Raw genomic sequence first — 19,755 nt, forward strand, 5'->3', positions numbered from 1 at the left:
AGGCGTTAAGACTTGACATAGATTATGCTCAGGAAGCCAGTTCAGGTTTCCTATTATTTTTTTCCTAAAAAGACTTTGTTTGAAATATTTGCACAGATATTCAATATTTAACATTTCCCTCAACACTGAGTAGCTCTTTGCATAACACAGAGAACTGAACTTGGGCCACAGAGCCATTCCAGTGCCTTGTGCAGCAGAACTTCTGTGGCTCCTCCAGCCATCAAATGTGTGTAGGAGCTGTAGGAAGCGGGGGGGTCAGTGTCCCCAAGGTCAGGGTACTACTGGGGAGCTGAGCACAGGAGCTGCCCCATAGGGCAGAACACACAGCTGGTCCTGTCAGAGGCAAGAGCTGCGGATGGCCTGGGGTCTTCCAACACCTAGCCTGCCGCTGCCCAGCCATTCCTCTTGATGCTGGGTAAAGCGGCCCAAACAGGCAGGCAGGGAAAATCAGTTTTAAGTGACTGGTGTGGTTGTGCCCCATGCTGGGTCCCACCTCAAACATGAGGGCAGAGAGTGAAGAACAGATGTGCACCAGGGGGTCCAGTTGGCCCTCCCCGTGCCCAGGACGTGTGATAATCCTACTGTTCCTACGGGCAAGGAGGGAAGGCCCAGCATCTTCCCGCAGCTGCCTCTCTTCACTCATCCTGAAAGACAGGCATCTGGGTCCATGTTAAAAAAAGACTGCTGTTCAGTGGGGACACACAGAAAGGGCGGAGATGTACCCCTAACATCAGCAGACACCGCTGACCAGGTGACCAGGTCAGGTGGGCCACTGTGAGGGGCGGTGTCCAGGATTCTGCTTTGCAATTGGCAGTGGTGGTCAGTGTCTTGGGTATGGTCCCCTGGCTGCAGTCCAGCACATGTGGGCCCCCCGTGCTGGCCCCAGCCCTTTCCTTCCCGACTTTGCCACCCCGTGTCCCATCAGTATTTCTATTCTGTTTAGGGAGAGCCCCACAGTATAACTGGACCTCCTACAAAGTAGGGGGGGATTTGACCAAGAACAGAACAGGGGTTCCCCAAGTATCTCATTGTGATGACCGAATGTCCAGCTTTAGAAGCCTGGGACTGGGAACATGCTGCACACGGAGGGCCCAAGTCCTCTGCAGAGCGACAACACTGAGGAGACTGAATAGCTGCTGAGCTCTCTTGGGCTGTGCAAAGGATAGAAGCCCCATCCTTGACCCCCACTGTCAGCACACCTATTTTTTCTTGTGCATCTATTTTTTTCTTTTGCATTTCATACCTCTGTAAATTCAGCTGCAAGAAAACTTGCTTTCTTTGGAATAATAATATATAAATCTACTTTTATTTTTCTACCCAATTCACCTCTGGCCCTGTAGTGGCAAAATTTAATCTGGAACCAAGAATGAGTCATAGCGGCCACTTTAGGCAGCCAGTGTCCTTCAGACAGCCCTCGGTCACCTTGAGTTTGTCAGAGCCCTGCAAGAGGCCAGTGGTAAAGCTACCTCTGACTGTGGCTCTGTAGATCATCTGTAATAGAAATGGTCTTCCTGCTGGTAAGCTGCTGCCTTTCTTCAAATTGCACTGTCAACACTTTGCAGTCACTTGACCATGCATTTGGGACCTTTGGCTCCTCTACCTGCTTAGGGAGCCTCCTGAGCTGAGATGGCCTGGGTCTATCTGTGGTTCTTGAGAGCTGCATCTTGCTGACAGAGATGGCTCCCATCACTTCCCCTCTCATAACGGCGGACAGGAGTAACAAAGCCAATGTTCTTGAGAGAAGGCTGTGACTGAAGAGGGTAGTGCCCCGACCTGTCACATGGGCAAGACAAACATGAAGCACGAGACGCACTGTCAGGGGCAGGATGGTAGACAGCCACTGACAGCCCAGGACCTGCAGTTCCTGGGGGCGACATCCTAGATGGGCACTTTACTGAGAGCATTACTATGAAAGTAACTTAAGATGAGCAGATAATTCAGCTCCCAATGTCTGAGCACATGGGACTGCCAACATCCAGTTATACCTGACACTCTAGCCACAACTCAGAAAATCAAGTTAATATATGAAAACCACCTTACTAGAGCTGTGATTCTATTACTTGGAGATAAAAAGAGGAGAAGTAATATGTAGCCTTAGCCTAACATTCACTTTTTTTTTTGGTACTGGGGATCAAACTCAGGACCTTGCACTTGCAAGGCAGGCACGTGAGCTAAATCCCTGGCCCCTAACATTCCCTTTTAATGTGGTAATTAATCCACAAATGTGACAGTGAAAGGTTTACTGCGCTTTGACTTAAAAGTTGAAGTAGTTAAACAATGATGTCTTTAAGAAATACTCACCCTGGCCTCAGTACCAGCCCTGTGATTGTCTTCTACACAGGACAGGCCCAGGTCACTGACCATGGATACTCGGACCCATGTGGACTCTGGATTTCTTTCTCCACACTCCAAAGCTTAGCAGGGACCAGGCTCTGAGGAGGTGGTGGGTGCCACTGAGACTGCTCTGCCCAAGATCTCAGAGCACGACATGAAGACAAGAGCCCACCATGTGTGTGGTTGTTTCTCAGGGGGGCCTGTGAGCGAGACCCTGACTTTAGTGGCAGCCATGTTAAAGGTCTGGTAGATGTTTGGCAGGATGAACTCATTCTCCAACTATGGGCAGGAAGTTCCAGGGTCAGAGCTGCCTTTCCTGAGGTGCTCAAAGTTAACTTTTTGTTATTTTAATAATCAAAAGTAACAATGACCCTTGGTATTCTTAATGTTTTGGTGCCATCTTTAAAAAAATTTTTCCCATAATAAGAGAGTAACAGTCATGGAGCTGCTTAAGAGAGTACGTTCAACTAGTTGTTCTGTTTGAGACTTTTAAGGCCCTGGTAACTCTTTAATAGCTCCTTAGTGTGCTGTGTTCTCTTCTTCAAATTCTGACAAACTGGCTGAGAGATGGTCACCCCCATTCCCAACAGGGCATCCATCAGACAAGCCGAGAAACCTGGAGAAAGGGTCCCACTAACTGCCCCACTGCATCCCAAGAGAACATACAAAGGGACTTTTATTAAATGAAAGAAAACTGTTTTATAGGTCAAATATGAAATAGATATACAAAAACTTTACAGCAGATCTCTCAAAGAAGTATAAGGCCACCCAAGAAAAGGGAAGCCCCCTTCATCAACATCCCCATGGTGGGAGGATATGGCCGCTGGCAGCCCAGGTTGCAGAGGGACCCATGCTGGAGGCCGCAGGTCACCCGAAGGTCCTCTGAGGGACATGGAATCAGCTGGGGGCTTGTAGGCTGTCTGTAGCTCTTGCTGTTCTATACACATGTACATTGCTGTTTCATTTAAAAATCCTTCAGAACTTCAGCTTCAGCTGTGAGAAAGCAAGACAAGATGCCAGGTTCTTGCTATAACATTCTTTAAGTCTTCTTGGCTCTTCCAGAGTCTTCACCCTAAATAATATACTGTAGTATTTAAAGGGATCCCCCAAAGGAAAATAACCCTTACTATGTGACAAGAAACCACAAATATCCAGTCTCAATTACATGCAAGGCTCTGCTGAGCTCTTTGGCATAGCACACCAATTCCCATAACACTTTGTCACTTAAAAAAGTAGACATTCCTTAGTAAAACCTCTTAAAAACACCTGTTTCTGCAAAATAATGTGTTTCTGTATGTGGAGCTCTAGAAAATACAAGTCTTTGTGGAGAAAGGGGAATGAGGGCTGGCACAGGGCATGTAAAGAGGGCCCAAAGTCACATAAGGTCATTCAGCTCAGCCTCCAGTGCTGCTGCCATCTCGTCTGCCTCAGAGCTGCTGCCCTCGTCTTCGTTGCTGGACTCCTTGCTGGACTCACTGGCAGCATCCTCGTCATTCAACTTCCTTTTGTGGCCTCTAAGAAGAAAAGAGAAGCAAATCTGCTGTGAATTGCTGGCGGCACGGTGGGCAAATATGCAGCACACTGCTGTCACTTTGTGATCTGAATTTGCAAAGGGGCCTTCCTGGTCTCAGGGCAAGAAACAACTGTGATCCTGAGTCAGGAACACATGCTTGGCCACTGGGGCCAGGGGCCACATCCCATGGGCTCCCTCTGCCCTTCCTAGTCCGGTTCTGGGTGTGGAGATGGTGAAAGCAGAGGTCCCACAGTGCTGTTAGAAACCACCTCAACCCTTGGCCATGCACCAGGACAGTGCAGCACCACTCCCCTGAAGTGCTCCATCTTCCTCCAAGAGATTTATCAGTACGTAAAAATTCGTGTGAAGTTAGTAGTCATTAAAAAAAGGAAGCTAAAGGGCAGAAGAGTACGTTAGTGATATGTTCAGTACACAAACCCCTTGCTGTGACCTCCTGAATATGGGCGCAGCATCCACTGCCCCAGGAAGGTGGAGGGGGCCATGATGAGGACTGCACATGCTCACACCCACATGGCTCCCAGGCTGCAGGCAGGAGGAGGTACTTCAGTGGGACCTCAAAGGCACTGACTAAAGCCAGACTGGCTGTCAGGGTGAACGGGGCACACCACTGTGCCATGGATGTGGTGTGGTGGTGGGGTTGTGGGGTCTTCATTCCAAGCTGCTATGGACACGCTGCCTCTGCTCTCCAAGGAGTCACCCTCACTTGTGAGCAGCTCCAAGTGCCAGTCAGGTATATGGTGATTGCTTTTCATCTGTGGAGCTGATGGACATACATCGCCTTCCTTTGCCACTCGATACTCCAGATACCAGTGGCCAGACTTTGATCAGCACAAAGAACAGTCATATATCCACACGTGGGCAAGTAATCCAACGCTGCACCCTCCACTGTACCTCCTAACGCTCAGTGCAACTTGCTTCTGTTAAGTCAGCAAACAGAAAATGGGAGCCCAATCAAATGCACCCACTGGGTGGTCCCTTGTTTCAAAACTCATTTTCTCACGCAGTCACTAGAACGAATTACATGAATAAATAAAAATAAACTCTAGCATTTTGTATAACCAGAAAATACCATTATTATTTTTAAAAACTGAGCACTGCAGATCAGCTTTCATCCAGTGGAACCTGTGGACCATAAACAGAAAATGTGTAGGAGATTTCCAAAGTCCTGCAGTTCCAAATAGCTAGTGGCTGGCACAGCACCCTGCCTTTCTGTGGCCTCCAGGCTGGTGTCCCACTGCTCAAGGAAGCCAGCAACAATCTACACGGTAGCCCAACTAGATGTACCACACCTACTTGATTCCATCCAGATGAAGGGGTAATGGGCAGTCCAGGTCTGAAATTCCAATCTGTGAAGCACATCTCTCTTACGGACAATGTGCTGTGATTGTGGTGATGATATACGAATTCCTTAAAAACAATTTTCTGGCTAACATACATATAATATAGATAACGTACATATGCATGTAACATGTATGTACAGCAGACACTAAAACACACAATTACAGCATAATAATTTGAAACCACTAATGCTGACTTTTAGAAATGGTTTTCCTAACTGTAAGAGACAAATGTAATCTGACAATAAGATAGGATGGAACCAGCAGAAGACAGGACCACCTTTCTGAATGGTGTCCAAAGGAAAGGATGTGCCCAGAATAGGTCAGCGATAGCAAGTTTGCTCTGAGCATCTGAGTACTCATACTACAGTGAATACAATAGAGACAGACACAATAGTTCTTCGGATGGCCAACTCAAGGATAGCTGGAAGAGAGTAAGGGTAACTTCCCACACCCCCAGGCCTTGTGTGCTGGGCTGCCAGCCTGTCCCATGCCCTGAAAACCCATGTGAGAGGAAGTCTGACCTTTCACCTACATGCTGGGACCTCTGGGCCCATGAGATCATCTTTTAAGAAGTCATGCATTCTAAGTTCTAAAAGAATATATCATTTTTATGTCAACTAGAGTGAACAGTATTATTTACTAAGGAAGAAGGTTTATCGGTTTTTATTTTTACATAAAAATGAAGGGTTGGATCAAAACTGATGTGGAAAGTAGAATTCCTCACATTAGAGTCTGAAAATAAGATTATAAGGAATGCATGAAGGAATGGTGAAAGCAGAATTTAATCCCTCCTCATTCCACTAAAAGGAGGTTACAAAGGGGGTTCCTGAGCAGAAATTCTTGATGGAAACCATGACAAACAAAGCGACCACTCTGGCAGACCATGTGCTGACCGGGCCATGAGATCAGTCATGGTGCACCGTGGCAGGGATGGGGCATCTCAGCGAGGATGGGCCAGAGGCCCTTGGAGACACTGTGGGTGTCTTTGACCTCACCTCCATAGTTTCCTCAAAAGGCACAGTGGCCTTTAGGAGCAGTGCTGCACAAGGCATAGTGGCTGCCACCATTCTGGAACCTGCCCCTGGTTCTATTCTTGGCTCTTTTCCCAGAGGGAGGTTTGGACTTGAAGGTGCAGAGCCTCCAGTGTGGCCGCCCATGACACATTCTGACCTCTGTAGTACAGAGCACCTGGCCCTGCACACAGCATGCTAGTCCATGTGCTTGCTCCCGCTGCTCCAGAGTAGTGTTAAGTTATCAAACACAGCAGCACGGAAGAGTTATGTCCATAACTGTGGCCCCAGTGGCTTCTTATCTCATGTGGTGGTGTCAGGTTTCTGTTCAGTCTTTGCCATTCTAGCCAGTGTATACTAAAACCTCACTGTGGCTTTGATTCCTATTTGTCTGGTGACTAATGATGCATCTTTGTCTGTGTTTTTATTAGATTGTGTATTTTCTCACTGTTCACGTCTAACAGCTCTTTACATATGGTAGATATCACTTCTTTTCAGATGTGTGCTTGTGGCTATTTCCTCCTAGTTTTTGGGTTGCCTCTTCATTCTCCTCAGCATTTTTTGCAAAGCAAAAGTTATCTTTTGTCTTATGACCAATACTTTTAGTATTGTAACTAAAAACTCACTGTGTAACACATGGTCAAAAAGATTTTCTCCAATGTTTTCTTCTTTAAGCTTCAGTTTTAATTTCGGTCTGTAATCTATTTTGAGTTAATTTGTGTCTAAGTAAGGTATGGGTTGAGATTTTTTTTTTTTTTTGCATTTGGACATTTAACTGTTGTAGCACCCACCATTTGTAGGAAAGAATATTAAGAGTTGTATGTGAAACATACATAAAAAGACCTACAATTCAGGGGAACCTTTTGAATCTTGAAATGAGAAGAAAGATGTACTTGGATGCATGAAAATTAGTATTTTTTTTTTTTTAGCAAAAGAGACTACAAAGAAACAAACACTAGATTTATACACAGATGGCACATGCAACGTGGCTTATGATGTATAAAACTATAAGCCACTAAGACAACACATAATCTAACTGGGAGAAACACTCCCAGAATAAAGCAAAACAACTAAAATTAAAAATGATCAGCAAATGCAAAACAATACCAGGGGAATGCAAATTAGGGTAATAATCTAGTATCACACCCTACTACCATGCTGGAAATAATCCTGCCAAGACGGTCTTTGGGAAGTAAGCGGAACAGTATCTATTAACACTGAAAATACACATCTCCTGTGACCCACAACCTCATCTGCAGGGATCTGAAGATGAGCCTATCTGCCCAAGGATGTTTGTCACTGAGTTAATACACAGAGGCAGGTGCAGCCCAGCCCAGGTGGCGACAGGATGGAAGGGAAGCTTAAGATTCCCAGGTTACTGAGTGAAGTGCAGAACTGGTAGAAGCTAATGAGGACCTGGATGTAGGACAAGTGCTGGGGACAACCTGGACCAATTTCTGAAACATATCTTTGATATCTAGGCTTACAGAGCTATAACTAAATCTCACTCACCCTCCAAAATACTTCTTCCAATTTTTACTTACTTTCCCAGCAGCCTTGCCAAACTGCACTGAGCAGCCTTGGGGCAACATAGATAGACAGACAGACAGACAGACACACACACACACACACACACACACACACACAGTGTGAGAGTGAGTACTGGGTCTCCTGGTGGAAGGAGTACTCACAGGGAAGATAGGCCTGCTCAAGGACAGGACGTGGACCATGCCTGCACTCTGCTCTGGGAAGGCTGGCACTGGGCTGTATTCTCAGGCTTTATCTTGAACGGTTGGGCATAAAGGAACTTCAGGTGGTTTGTCAGGGGAGACAAAGAGATGTCAGGACAGATGTGCAACCACATACAATTCTACTATGGGCAAAATGTCGTGCCTTGGGGTATGCGGAGGTATGCATCTCCCTTTTAAAAGATTCTTATGTTTTAAATTATTGATGATAAAATATCATTTCTTGATACAAATTCCAAAATTCCAAGTGTGACAGAGCAGACCGCCATACCCGCCCAAGTCCAGCTCAGGGCTACCTGGTGTTGTCTGGAACGAGTCACAGGGGGAGGCATGTGCAGGTGTGTGCTCTTCTCATTCTAAAGACAGGACATGTAGCAGCCTTGTACTCATCAGACAAAGGAAAAGGAGAAAACCCAATCAGCCTTATTCTAACAAAGTATGGACCACTCAGGATGGGGGCACAAGCCTATGGTGCCATCTCACCATAGGAGGCAGACCCAGGCAAAACCCAGACTATTTCTCCCATTCTTTCTGTTCATATCAAAGCCAGAACAGATGCAGCCTGAGGACCCAGACAGTAACACCTGCCACACAATCTCAAAACAACAGGTATTACTTTTTAATGTAGTTTCTTTTTTTTTTAGTACCGGAGATCGAACTCAGATCATTCCACTTGCAAGGCAGTTGGCAGAACCACTGAGCTAAATCCCCGGCCCCATATGTATTTTTTTTCCATTAAGTGTATTGGTACATTTTAGGTATAAATCATCATTAGGATCTTGTACCTTTACATGATGTATCTTGGTTCTTATTTTTTCCCCTTCCCCTCCCTTCACCCCTTCCACCCTTCTCTATTTGCAAAGACTTTGTTTCCATCTTTTTCCCTTTTCTCACATTTTTTTCTTTTCCGTTCTTTCCTTTCCCCTAACCCTCCCACTTCCCCTGCACCTTTAGACCTTTTCTTCCTACTACATAATATCAATTATACATTTTTAAAATTACAATATCAAGATCTAGGAGACATTACCACAGATTTTACAGAATTTAAAAGGATATAGAAAGCATATTACACAAATCTGTTTTGAAATAAATTGGACAACTTCTAAAAAGTAACTTGGAAGACAAATTAATGAAACTAACTCTGGAGGAAATACAAAATTTGAATAGGACCTATTGAAGAAAGTATATCCCTAGCTTGAAAACCTACCTATATGACAACGGCAGGCTCATACACATTTTAACTGATAAATTATATCAAACAATTAAAGCAGAAAAAAGAAGGAACACTTCTCCCCCCATTTTAGGAAATCAACATTGCGCTAATACTAAAACTGGATAAAGATAATAGAAGAAAAAAGTATGAACATAGATAGAAATTTGTTTAACAAAACAAACTATTAGAAGTCAGATCTGGCAGGATGTAGAAAGTGGTTTTATTACAGGGATGGCAGTGTTGGTTCAGCATTGGAAGATCCACCCCCTTAAGTCATCATTTTAACAGAGGAAAGGAAAAAGCCATATGATCCTGTCACAAGATGGAGAAAAAGTATTGGACTAAATTCCACAGCTGTTCATGGTAAAAGCTATCAGGAGACTAGAAGTAGAACAGAACCTTCTCAACAGATTAAAGACATGTACTCCATACTTCCAGCGAGAACGGCTTATATGAATGGAGAAGATACAATGCTTTGTCCCTAAGGTGGGGAACAAGGACAGATAGGCCTACTCTTCATCTGTCCATTAAGCTTTGAAACATAGGCCCAAACCAAAATAGTCTGGCAATAAAATGACACAATTAGGATAGGATCGGCAAGGTAGAAGTAAAATCTTTATATGTAGATGAAATGATGATCTACAGAGAAAATACTAAGCAATCTCTAGGAGCCCCGAGAACTTGTATTTGAATTTAGCAGGATTAGAAAACACAAGGTATACATAAAAATTCAGGTCTGGGTATACTTGCTATAAATGAAGAATTGGATATTGAAATTTTAAAGTTATGTAGGAGTACAAAGGACCTAAAAAAGTAAAAAAGAAAAAAAACAGTGTTGGAAGATGTTTGGTACCTAATTTTAAGACTTCCTCTAAAGCTACAGTAATCAAGGCAGTGTTGGTGTAAGGAAAGACATATAGATCTTCGGAATAAAACAGAGAATCTAGAAATAGAACCACACATATATGGTCCACTGAGTTTTGAAAGATTATTTAACAGTAACATTTTATAGAACATAAATTCAATTGAAGAGCAGAGGAAAAGATAGTGTTTTCAGCAAATGGCACTAGAACGCCTGATATCTGTATATAAAAAATTAACCTCAACCCTTTATTTCCATACATAAAAATAACTTGAAAGGATCTATGAACCTAAATATGAAAGACTAAAACTATAAAACTTTAAGAAGAAATTATAAGGGAAAATGTTTATGAATTTAGGGTAGGCAAGAATTTCTTAGGATATAAAAAACATGATGTATAAAAGAAAAAAACTGATGAGATTCCATCAAAATTTAGAACTTTAAATGACATCATTAAGAAAATGAAAAGTAGTCCTTAATGCATATAACCTATGACCAGAATATATAAAGAACTCTCACAGCTCATTAATAGACAACCCAATTAAAAATTAGACACAAGAAGATGATAAACAGCCAGTACAGCACAAGGAAAGGTGTGCAACACTAGAATCAGAAAAATATTAGTCAGTACAATAACAAGATTGTATTACACACTCATTAGGGAGATGAAGTTAAAAGTTTTAAGAGAACAAATGTCAGCTTAGGTGTGAACCAGTTAGAACTTTCTAATACTGTTAATGTGAATGTAAAATGACAAAATCATTTTGGAAAATAATATAGAAATTTCTTTTATTACTGTGAAGAACCAACAGTCCTGTTTTTACTTGAGAGGAATGAAAACACATACTTACAACAGATTTGTACATACAAGTTGACTATCCCTTATCTGAAATACTTAGGACCAGAGTAGTTCAGATTTTCGTTTGAAATCCACTTGATCTGCAAAGAGGATAGTTACGCCTGCTTTGGGGGGGGGGGGTTCTGTCACATGGAGTATTGTTTTCCACCCTTTAACTTTCAGACTATGAGTTTCTTTTTGAATTAAATGTGTTCCTTGAATGTAGCATACTGTTGGATCTTGCTTCTTGACCCATTCTGCCAGTCTATTTCTTTTGATTGGTGAATTGAGACCATTAACATTGATGGTTATAACTGATACATATTGATTTATCATTGCCATGACTTTTTCTGTTTGTTGGATTCTCCCCCTTTGGTTTTAATTCCTTGTTGTGCCTGATTGGATTCATTCTGCTGGGATTCCTGGGGTTGTGACCCTCATTGTCTCTTCCTAGGATATAGTGTAAAATTCGTTGGCATGCTGGTTTGGTATTCATGAAGTTCCTAAGGTTCTCTTTGTCATGAAAGCATCTTATTTCTCCATCAATTTTGAAAGACAGTTTTGCAGGGTACATCAATCTGGGTTGGAGGCTATTTTTAGGGCTTGAAATACATCATTCCAAGCTCTGCTTGCCTTGAGGGTTTGCGTTGAGAAGTCTGCTGTGATTCCGATGGGCTTTCCTTTCTATGTGATGTTTCTTTTCTCTGACTGCTTATAGAACTTTGTTCTTCTGTCGGGTTTCTGGGATCTTAACAATTACTTGGAGTCCTATATGCCTCACTTATCTGTATGTCAAGTTCGTTTCCCCTGCTTGGGAAGCTTTCTGTCATCACTTCTGTGAACAGTTTTTTTTATGTCATCTGCACTCTCTCCTGTTTCTTCATTGACTCCAGTCTTATGTTATTCTTTGCATCATCTAGCATCTACTGGATTGATTTCTAATGGTCCCTTACAATTTTCAAGCAATTTTTCTTTTCCTGGTCACTAATTGCAATCTTATCTTCTATATCTGAAATTCTGTCCTCACATTGGCTCATTCTGCTACAGACTTTCAATGGAGTTTTTAATCTCCTGGAAATGTTTGCATGTTTTATGGATTCCATTTGTTTCCTATGTTGGGATTCCAACATGTTCCTCAGCTCCTCTATATTTTTTTGTCTGTGTCCTCTCTAGATTTATTAATCATGTCTTGCACTATGGGCACAATCTTTGTTGTTATTTGAGAAATTATTTCTGATTTCATTTTTTCCAGATCCTCTTTTGTTGCCAGTTCAGGGAGTCCAGGTGGTTAAGTATCACAACGTTCCATCTCGTTTCCCTTTGGGGTTGTTTTAGGTGATCTGGAAGTCTTGTTTTGAAACTTGTTTATGTGTCTTCTCATTTCAACAGGGCTGGGGTGGTGGTGGTGTGTGTGCGTGTGTGTGGTGCTGCCGCCCGCACCGCTCACCTCCTCTGTGCTCGTGGTGGGGTATGGTGGCCTGGAAGCCTCCTCTTGTGCGCTGGGGGTGGCTCACCTGCTCTGTGCTCACGGGGGTCTATTTTCTTAAAAAAATTTTTTTAACCAGTACATTTGCAGTACCTAATGTTTACATTCCTTGTATGGAGTTGGCATATCTATATTCCTGTTTTCATCCTCCTTTCTCTCTTCCTCGTCTCTTTTTCTCTTTCCCATTTGAGAAAGATACATTTATTTCCTATTATCTATCTCTTACTAAACAAAATTCATCAGAAACTATTTGGATGATTTTGTTTGGTGGTAACAAAAAGAGATCTAATTAAAAACTATACAGAGGGAACACAAGGATAATCTGACAAAATGTTTCATGTTGAAATGTCAGACGGCCATCTAATTTCTCTCTTTTTTTTTTTTTTTGATACCGGGGATCAAACTTGGGACCTTGCACTTGCAAGGCAGGTGGCTGAACCACTGAGCTAAATCCTTGGCCCTGGCCATCTAATTTCTATGAAAGATTTAATTGTTCATTCTACTGAAAATAACCACAATAAAAAATGTACTCTACTGAGCACTGTGTATGAAGAGCCAGCCCCCAGGCCTTTCCAGGGGCAGCATTAGGGAACCACATACATGTGCGCAATAACACAAACACACAGGCACACGCATGCGTGCACACTACTGAGCACTGTTCAGAAGAGCCAGGACTTCCCAGTGAGCAGCAATAAGGAATAAGATGCATTGTATGCACTAACACATATACATGTACATATGAGCACAGGAAGAGGCAGCCAAGGGCTTGTGCATCCCCAGAAGGGCCCGTCTTCCCAAGAAGTGGTCAGCTGTCTCCTGAGGGTGTGCTCTGGGAACATGCTCACCAACAAATGTCATATAGACAGTCTGTACAACAGTGTGACTGATGGTAAACCCCTTTCCTTCTGGGATCTGGAGCCTCCTGGGCACCTGTGAGACTAACACACCAATAAGTTTGTAGGACTCAGGCTCAGTGAGGGGCCCTTGTGATGACACTTAACTTGTGTCAGCCTGTGGCTGAAGGAGGTTAAGAACATCCATGTACTTGCAAGCGCAAGGTCCCAAGTTTGATCCTCGGTACCAAAAAAAAGCCAAACCAAACCAAAGAACATCCATGCAACTCCCCAGGAAGAGGCTGCTGCTAGCTTCTTCTAGACCAGTGATGACCTTTTAGAGACTAAGTGTTCAAACTTCAATCCAAAACTCATTTGTTTAATCACAAAATGTCAATACTGCAATTAAACCTGAATACTGAAGTTTTACTTTAGAAAAATCAACTCATACATTAACATCTTTTGTCTTAAAAGAAAAACACAGTAACAGCTTTCAATGATACAAACAGCTTTTTGCTGAAAGGTAAAGTTTGCACTTGGTGTGCTTTTGCACAATGTGATCACTGCTGTTGTATGCATGCTGATAATTTGTCAAATCTTGGCTAAGGTGGCTTGGCTCACGTGCTAATGGAGAGGGCTCTGCATGCCTGCTGCAGCATGAGTGTTATAGGTTCACCACCACTGCCATAGGTTTGCCACCACTGCTCTAGACCCTGCCTCAGGGCCTTCTTCACAGATGTTGACACTGGCCTGTAGCCTTTCACTGTAAGAAGTGGCAGTAATAAGTCCTTCTAGTATCTACTGGACCTGAGGGTGGTCTGGGGCCACTGAGCAGGAATTATGGCAGGTACTTATGGTGGAGAGCCAGAGGCAAAACAGGCAACGTGCAGCCTGATGTACAATCTGTAGTTATGCTCTATTAAAAGTGATGAGACTGAAGCAAAAAGTTCACACCACATTTCCCTAGAGCCTCAGAATGTACTTATCTCCTAAAAAGAATGACTTTCGAACCAACAAAGCCAATTACCTTCTTAGGAAACTGAAAACATACTGCTGACTTCTCATCTAAGAGTGATAAATGTCTGAGCCATTTAAACTGCAACAGTTACTAACTACAGACTTCATGCTTCAATCCTCTAAGAGCAAACACTCAACAGACAGCATCTCAGCCCAAGCCCTTCTGCCCTTTTCTTTCATGTGTGTGAAGAGAATAAAGGCTGCCCTATCCCAGCTGCATGAGAAGCCCAGGTCAGCTCTGTGCTGTTAAGTATTTGCCATCTCTGGGGTCTTCCAGGGCTGATGAGCTGCACCCTAAGAATTTGCCACTAACATAGGCTCTGGTTGACAGGTGCTCAGGGCCCTCTCACTGTGAAAATGCACACAAGAGGGTCAGGTTTGCAGCTGGAGGCTTAGGGGTCCCTGATGGAATTGTGAAAGAGGAATATGGTGCTTGGCAGGACTTGAGGGAAGCAGGAGGAATGGGAAACAAGAAGAGATAGGAAGAAGCAAAAGAAACATTTCTCACTTTTATTCCTTCCTCTTTAAATTCAAGCAGTGAAGGTAGGTGTGGTGGTGCACAACTGTAATCTCAGCACTCTAGAGACTGAGGCAGGAAGACCAAAAGTTCAAGCCTAGCCTGGACAACTTAACGAGAACATTTCTCAAAATAAAAGAGGGCTGGGGATGTAACTCAGTGCAAAAAGCCCTGGTACTGCAAAAGCAAAACAAAACTACAAAAAGAAAAACAAAAACCACCAAATACAAAAACCAAGTAAAGGGCCAGGGATTTAGCTCAGTGGTTCCACCGCCTGTCCCACAAGCGCAAGGACCTGAGTTCAATCCCTGGTACAAAACAATAATAAACAACATCAAAAAAATAAAAACCAAGTAAAGAACATGTCTTGTGGCAGACAAGCATCCTGATTGTGGCAGAATACAAAGAACACACCACTGACCCCGGCCCTGGAACTGTGAGGCCTAGAAAGAACCCAGCAGTATCTGCCAGGTACTTTCAGAACCAGGGAACAAATGGGAGTGCATCTGCTTGAGTCACTTTCAGAGTGCCAGGACAAAATACCTGACACCCCCATAACTTAAGAGAGGTTTATTTTGCTCACGTGTTCAGTCCATGGTCTGCGGGCTCCAAAGCAGAAACGGCATGGTGGAAAGGCATGGGTGGAGGGATGCTGCTCATGCCATGGCAGCCAGGAAGGCAAGTGAAGGGAGGAACTGGGGCAAGAGTACACACTTGCAAGTCATGCTCTCAGTGACCACCTCTAACAAGGCCCCACCTCCTAACAGCACATTATAGCCACTGAATAACACATCAACGGTGATCAACCCACTGACGAGTACAGTACCCTCAAGACCCAATCGCTTTCTCAAAGCCCTACCTCTAAACATATAAGGTTTCTGCGGGGCATTCTAGATCTTAACCGTAACAGCATCCACAGGACCAAGATGAAACCTATGGGAAAGATGGTTTTAACTCATTAAAATATTCTGTGCACAAGCAGTGACACATCACAACACATTATTTTGTGTTGTGAAACCAGCTGTCACAATCTAACCTATGTTTCCTTTCCTAATTCTACGTTATTATCATGGACTAAATAAGAAGCCCACGTCCTAACACAAAGTTAGGAGTCTTGAAATTAATACCAGAAAATAGATGGTTCCCGAAACCTTCCTTGTAGCCCTGAACTCATCAATGCATCCTGACAGCAGGTTCACAGCAAGCACATAGACCTGCCATGACTCCAGCATGCTGCCTTCCGAAGAACACTCACCACTGAACACAAAAATTAAGTTCCATATATATAGTGCACTAAGCATAAACTCAATTATAGTACTTTTAACATGCAAAAATGGCATTTTATTAGTGAAACTTAAAGATTAAAGCCACTGGAATAATTTTGATTCAAAGGTTGAAAACATTGGAAGGCATTAAAAGCACTAGCCTGTGTAGTTCCACTGTTGTTGTCTTGGATTAGATGTTGCTGGGGGAGAGCAAGATATGCCCTGGCCTGTGTGTGCAGATTTTGGTGCCAGCCAATAGATAAGCACGTTGAGCCAGGGAGGTGGTCACCACTCAGTGTAACCTGGGTCTTTTGTACAGTAATGGGCTGGTGTCACATGTCAACAATGTCTGGGACAATTTTTCACCTCTCAAACACAGCAATGCAAATCCCATGCCTCTTGGATCTGTGCAAGGGTACCGACTCCCATAGATCCACACTGATGTGGTGAGCTCTGAAGGTTCCATTTTCCTGGAGCACCAGGCCACTGTTCCCGCAGCCCACCCCACAACAAGTGGCACATTTAGTCTAGATTCTGAAATTCTTTATTCCCCAGGGTTGATGACATGATCCAGCTTGAGTATGGAGGCTAGATTTTGTCAAACATCTGTCTTTACTACGGACAAGCATTGAAACAAAGCATTTTTTTCTGGTCTGTCAATGTTGAAGACCAATTTAATTTATCAAACCAGGAGTTAAGAGTTGTGTGGAAAGTATATAGAAAGATAAACAAATTTGGAACATTATCTTTGAACAGAAACCAAAGCTAACAGAAAACTGTATTTTAGATAAATTAGAAGTTATAGACCTTGATGAGATTATTTTTCAAAACAGACCTCTCATTTGGATGACAATGTCAGCGACAAAATCTTTCTGGAAAACAGAACTGCACTGATGGCTGCTTGAGATACATGGCAGCCCATCCTGTTGGCTCCATGCTGCCCACACTACTCAGGCAAGCACTCGAATCAGGACTAGCCTGTAGAAACTGCACTGGCACCCCTGTACTGTATGTAAATCCAGGTGTGCTGGTGCTGTTTTTCATTTTCATGAGAAACAGGTTAGGTGGGCATTATTATTACCATCCGATCACTAAGGAGATGGTAGTCTTGCAGGCAACCAAAGAAGAGTGCCAAAGCTGGACCCTACAAGCATGTATCAGGTGTGCATGGGGACAGTGCGTGCTCAGAGCAGTGGTTTTTAATGCACACTAGAAATAAGTGATTTTTATTGAAACACAGAGGTCAAAGGTTTACATGAGGATGTGTCAGACATGTGAGCTCAATGGCCCTAACTCCTAGGAAACAAGGAGCAGAGTGCAAGTACTCTCTAGGAACGGTAGGACCCTGGAGACAAGGGACAGATGAGGACCACAGGTCCAAGAAGAAAAGGACAGACAGTTGTGGCAGGTCCAGGCCACTGATGACAACTCCTGGTGTAAAATCACCTCTACTTTCAACTCTTCTTGGTTTTACAGGCTGCAATAAAGTTTATGAAGAGCTTGACTAAGAACAATACAAAGCCTCTACTCTTGGTAAAACAATGTTTGGAGTGTAAAATATAACATGATTACTTTTCCTAATTAAAAATTACCTCAAAAATTAGAAACAGCTAGAAGTTGTGGTAATTAATGTCTATAATTGACACCAGCTTCATTTCCTCTTAGCACAACATGAAATATTTATATTTTGTTTTTACAGCCAGCTGCACAGTTCCATGGAGAAATATTAACAGATTTAAGTTTGGAATATGGCAAGAATATGAATAATATATGTAAATTTCCTCCCCAATATTTCAGTTTTATGAACACACTGTTGTTACACTACACACGAATAAGCATCTGAAGTGAACACAGTTGTTACACTACACATGAATAAGCATCTAAAGTGAACACTGTTGTTACACTACACATAAATAAGCACCTACAGTGTACGATCCAAAAAGATGTAAATCTTAATAAACACAAACTATTATTTTAAATCAACCTCTAATCCAATGAAATTCTGGGAGTCTATAAAGCATCCACTTTTCAAATTGCTGATCACAATCACCTCGGTTGGTTTGGCACAGACAACACCAGCACTGCACAGGGTCTGGGTTCAGCTTTATTATGAAGGCTGATTTTGGCAATGTGTGTACATGGGTCTGCAACTAAGAAGCAACAAAATACTGAGCAACGCACATTAATCCTCATACTCATTTTCAGTGAGAAACTAACTGGACACAGCAGGCTCCTCTCATCAGGGAGGATGAAAACGAAGCTGGGCCTGCATTTGGCACCAACTATAGGGATTGCCAGGGATCCTACATTTGCATACTTAAAAGCACCAGCATCCAAAGCTAGAGTCCTTGAGTGGCTTCGTGGTGCCCTGGCAGCTGACCCCTTGGCATTCCATCGCAGCAGAACAAAAGGGAAGGGCCATTCCAGCAGAGTGGAAGAGGGCACACCTTTCTCTGTCCAGAGCCTGGCCTCCACTGTGGGGATTTTACAGGGCAAGTTCCTCATGCTATCAACTACTCAATTAGGTAAGAGCTGCTGCTTCACATATGAGAAAAACCCTGTCTCTCATTAAAAATGGGCAATTATGTAAAAACACACTTTTATTTGGCTCAGCAGCTCTTTCTTGTAAGTTCAAAGTGTCTTTTAGGGAATGTTATGGAGAGTTTTTGGTTAGGCATATCAAATGCTACCTTAGACCACTAGGTCCTGACTTGTTCATAGTGACAGTGTCAGCAAAAGGCTCTTACTGTTTTAAAAGAGAGTTTTGTTCATGTGACTATAAAAATACTAAGAAGTGAATCTTTGCAAACAGAAAGCAGGAGCATTGTGTATAGCAAAGAACAAATATACTCTCCTGAAATTTGATCTACTGGCAAACCTAAATAGTTGCAGTACCAGAACAAGCACACTGAGGGACACATACTCTACAGTCACAAAATGTGTTTCGCCCCAAAACTATTATCCTGCATTTGCAGGGTATTTACTATGATTTAATGATTAAATATTTACTATAACCATTAATATTTATATGACTTAATGATTAAGTATTATGATTTAATAATTACTATGAAAAGCCTGCCAGCTCACACACAGGAGGGCATCACAGGGCCACTTATAATTCAGTAGCATTTCTGATCCTTCTGATAGAAGGGGGCCATGTACATGCTCAGTTCTTAGGCCCAGGCCATTCCCTTCCAGGGCCAGCTGCCCACAGACCCTGGGCTCACTTCTAACTCTGCTCCAAGGGTTAACACTATACCCAGCACATATACACCTGACAACCCTACACCGCCCTACATCGTTTTTTCACATGGGCTATTGTGCACCCTTCTGCCTTACCTTTCTCCATGGCTGCTGCCACTGCATGGATCCCTGACATGCCCTGGTGACATTCAGGATCAGCCAGCCTGTTCTCCTCTTGAGGTTTGCTGGAAGACTGGTGGATCTGGCTAGTCCCGTGTTGTTCCTATCCTTCACATCTATTCTGCTTCACTGTTCCCGTCATTACTGAAAGAGGACACTTATGGCTCTGACTTAATATTGTCAAACTGTGTACTTCTTCCTTCATGTTTGTCAGCTTTGGAGCTCTCAAGTACGGTGCACACTGACTGACTGACCTTGTGTTACTGTGAAAGGTCCTTCTTCACCTCTGCTGATATTTTGTTCTAACATCTTTCTCTCTGCTTCCAGGGTAACCACACTACGGTTCCTAGGTGCTGTCTGCATGATACAAGGAATTTCATCACTTTACTTTCAGA

General features: G+C 43.1%; 1 protein-coding gene across 5 annotated transcripts in view; it reads right to left on the reverse strand.

Annotated features, from left to right (window-relative positions):
- Window positions 1-2,992: 2,992 nt before the first annotated feature.
- Window positions 2,993-19,755, reverse strand: part of Ctdp1 (CTD phosphatase 1) — a 102,339-nt gene continuing 85,576 nt past the window's right edge. For all 5 annotated transcript variants that reach the window (XM_087190925.1, XM_004861915.4, XM_004861914.4 and 2 more), the window contains one exon: window positions 2,993-3,848. In XM_087190925.1, coding sequence (XP_087047051.1) covers window positions 3,829-3,848 — 20 coding nt within the window. In that variant the 3' untranslated portion in view covers window positions 2,993-3,828. The remainder of the gene's footprint in view (window positions 3,849-19,755) is intronic.

The sequence above is a fragment of the Heterocephalus glaber genome, unplaced genomic scaffold, assembly GCF_053883595.1.
Source record: "Heterocephalus glaber isolate CG9 unplaced genomic scaffold, H.glaber_assembly_v1.0 deba00000331, whole genome shotgun sequence".
Classification (NCBI taxonomy): Eukaryota; Metazoa; Chordata; class Mammalia; order Rodentia; family Bathyergidae; genus Heterocephalus; species Heterocephalus glaber.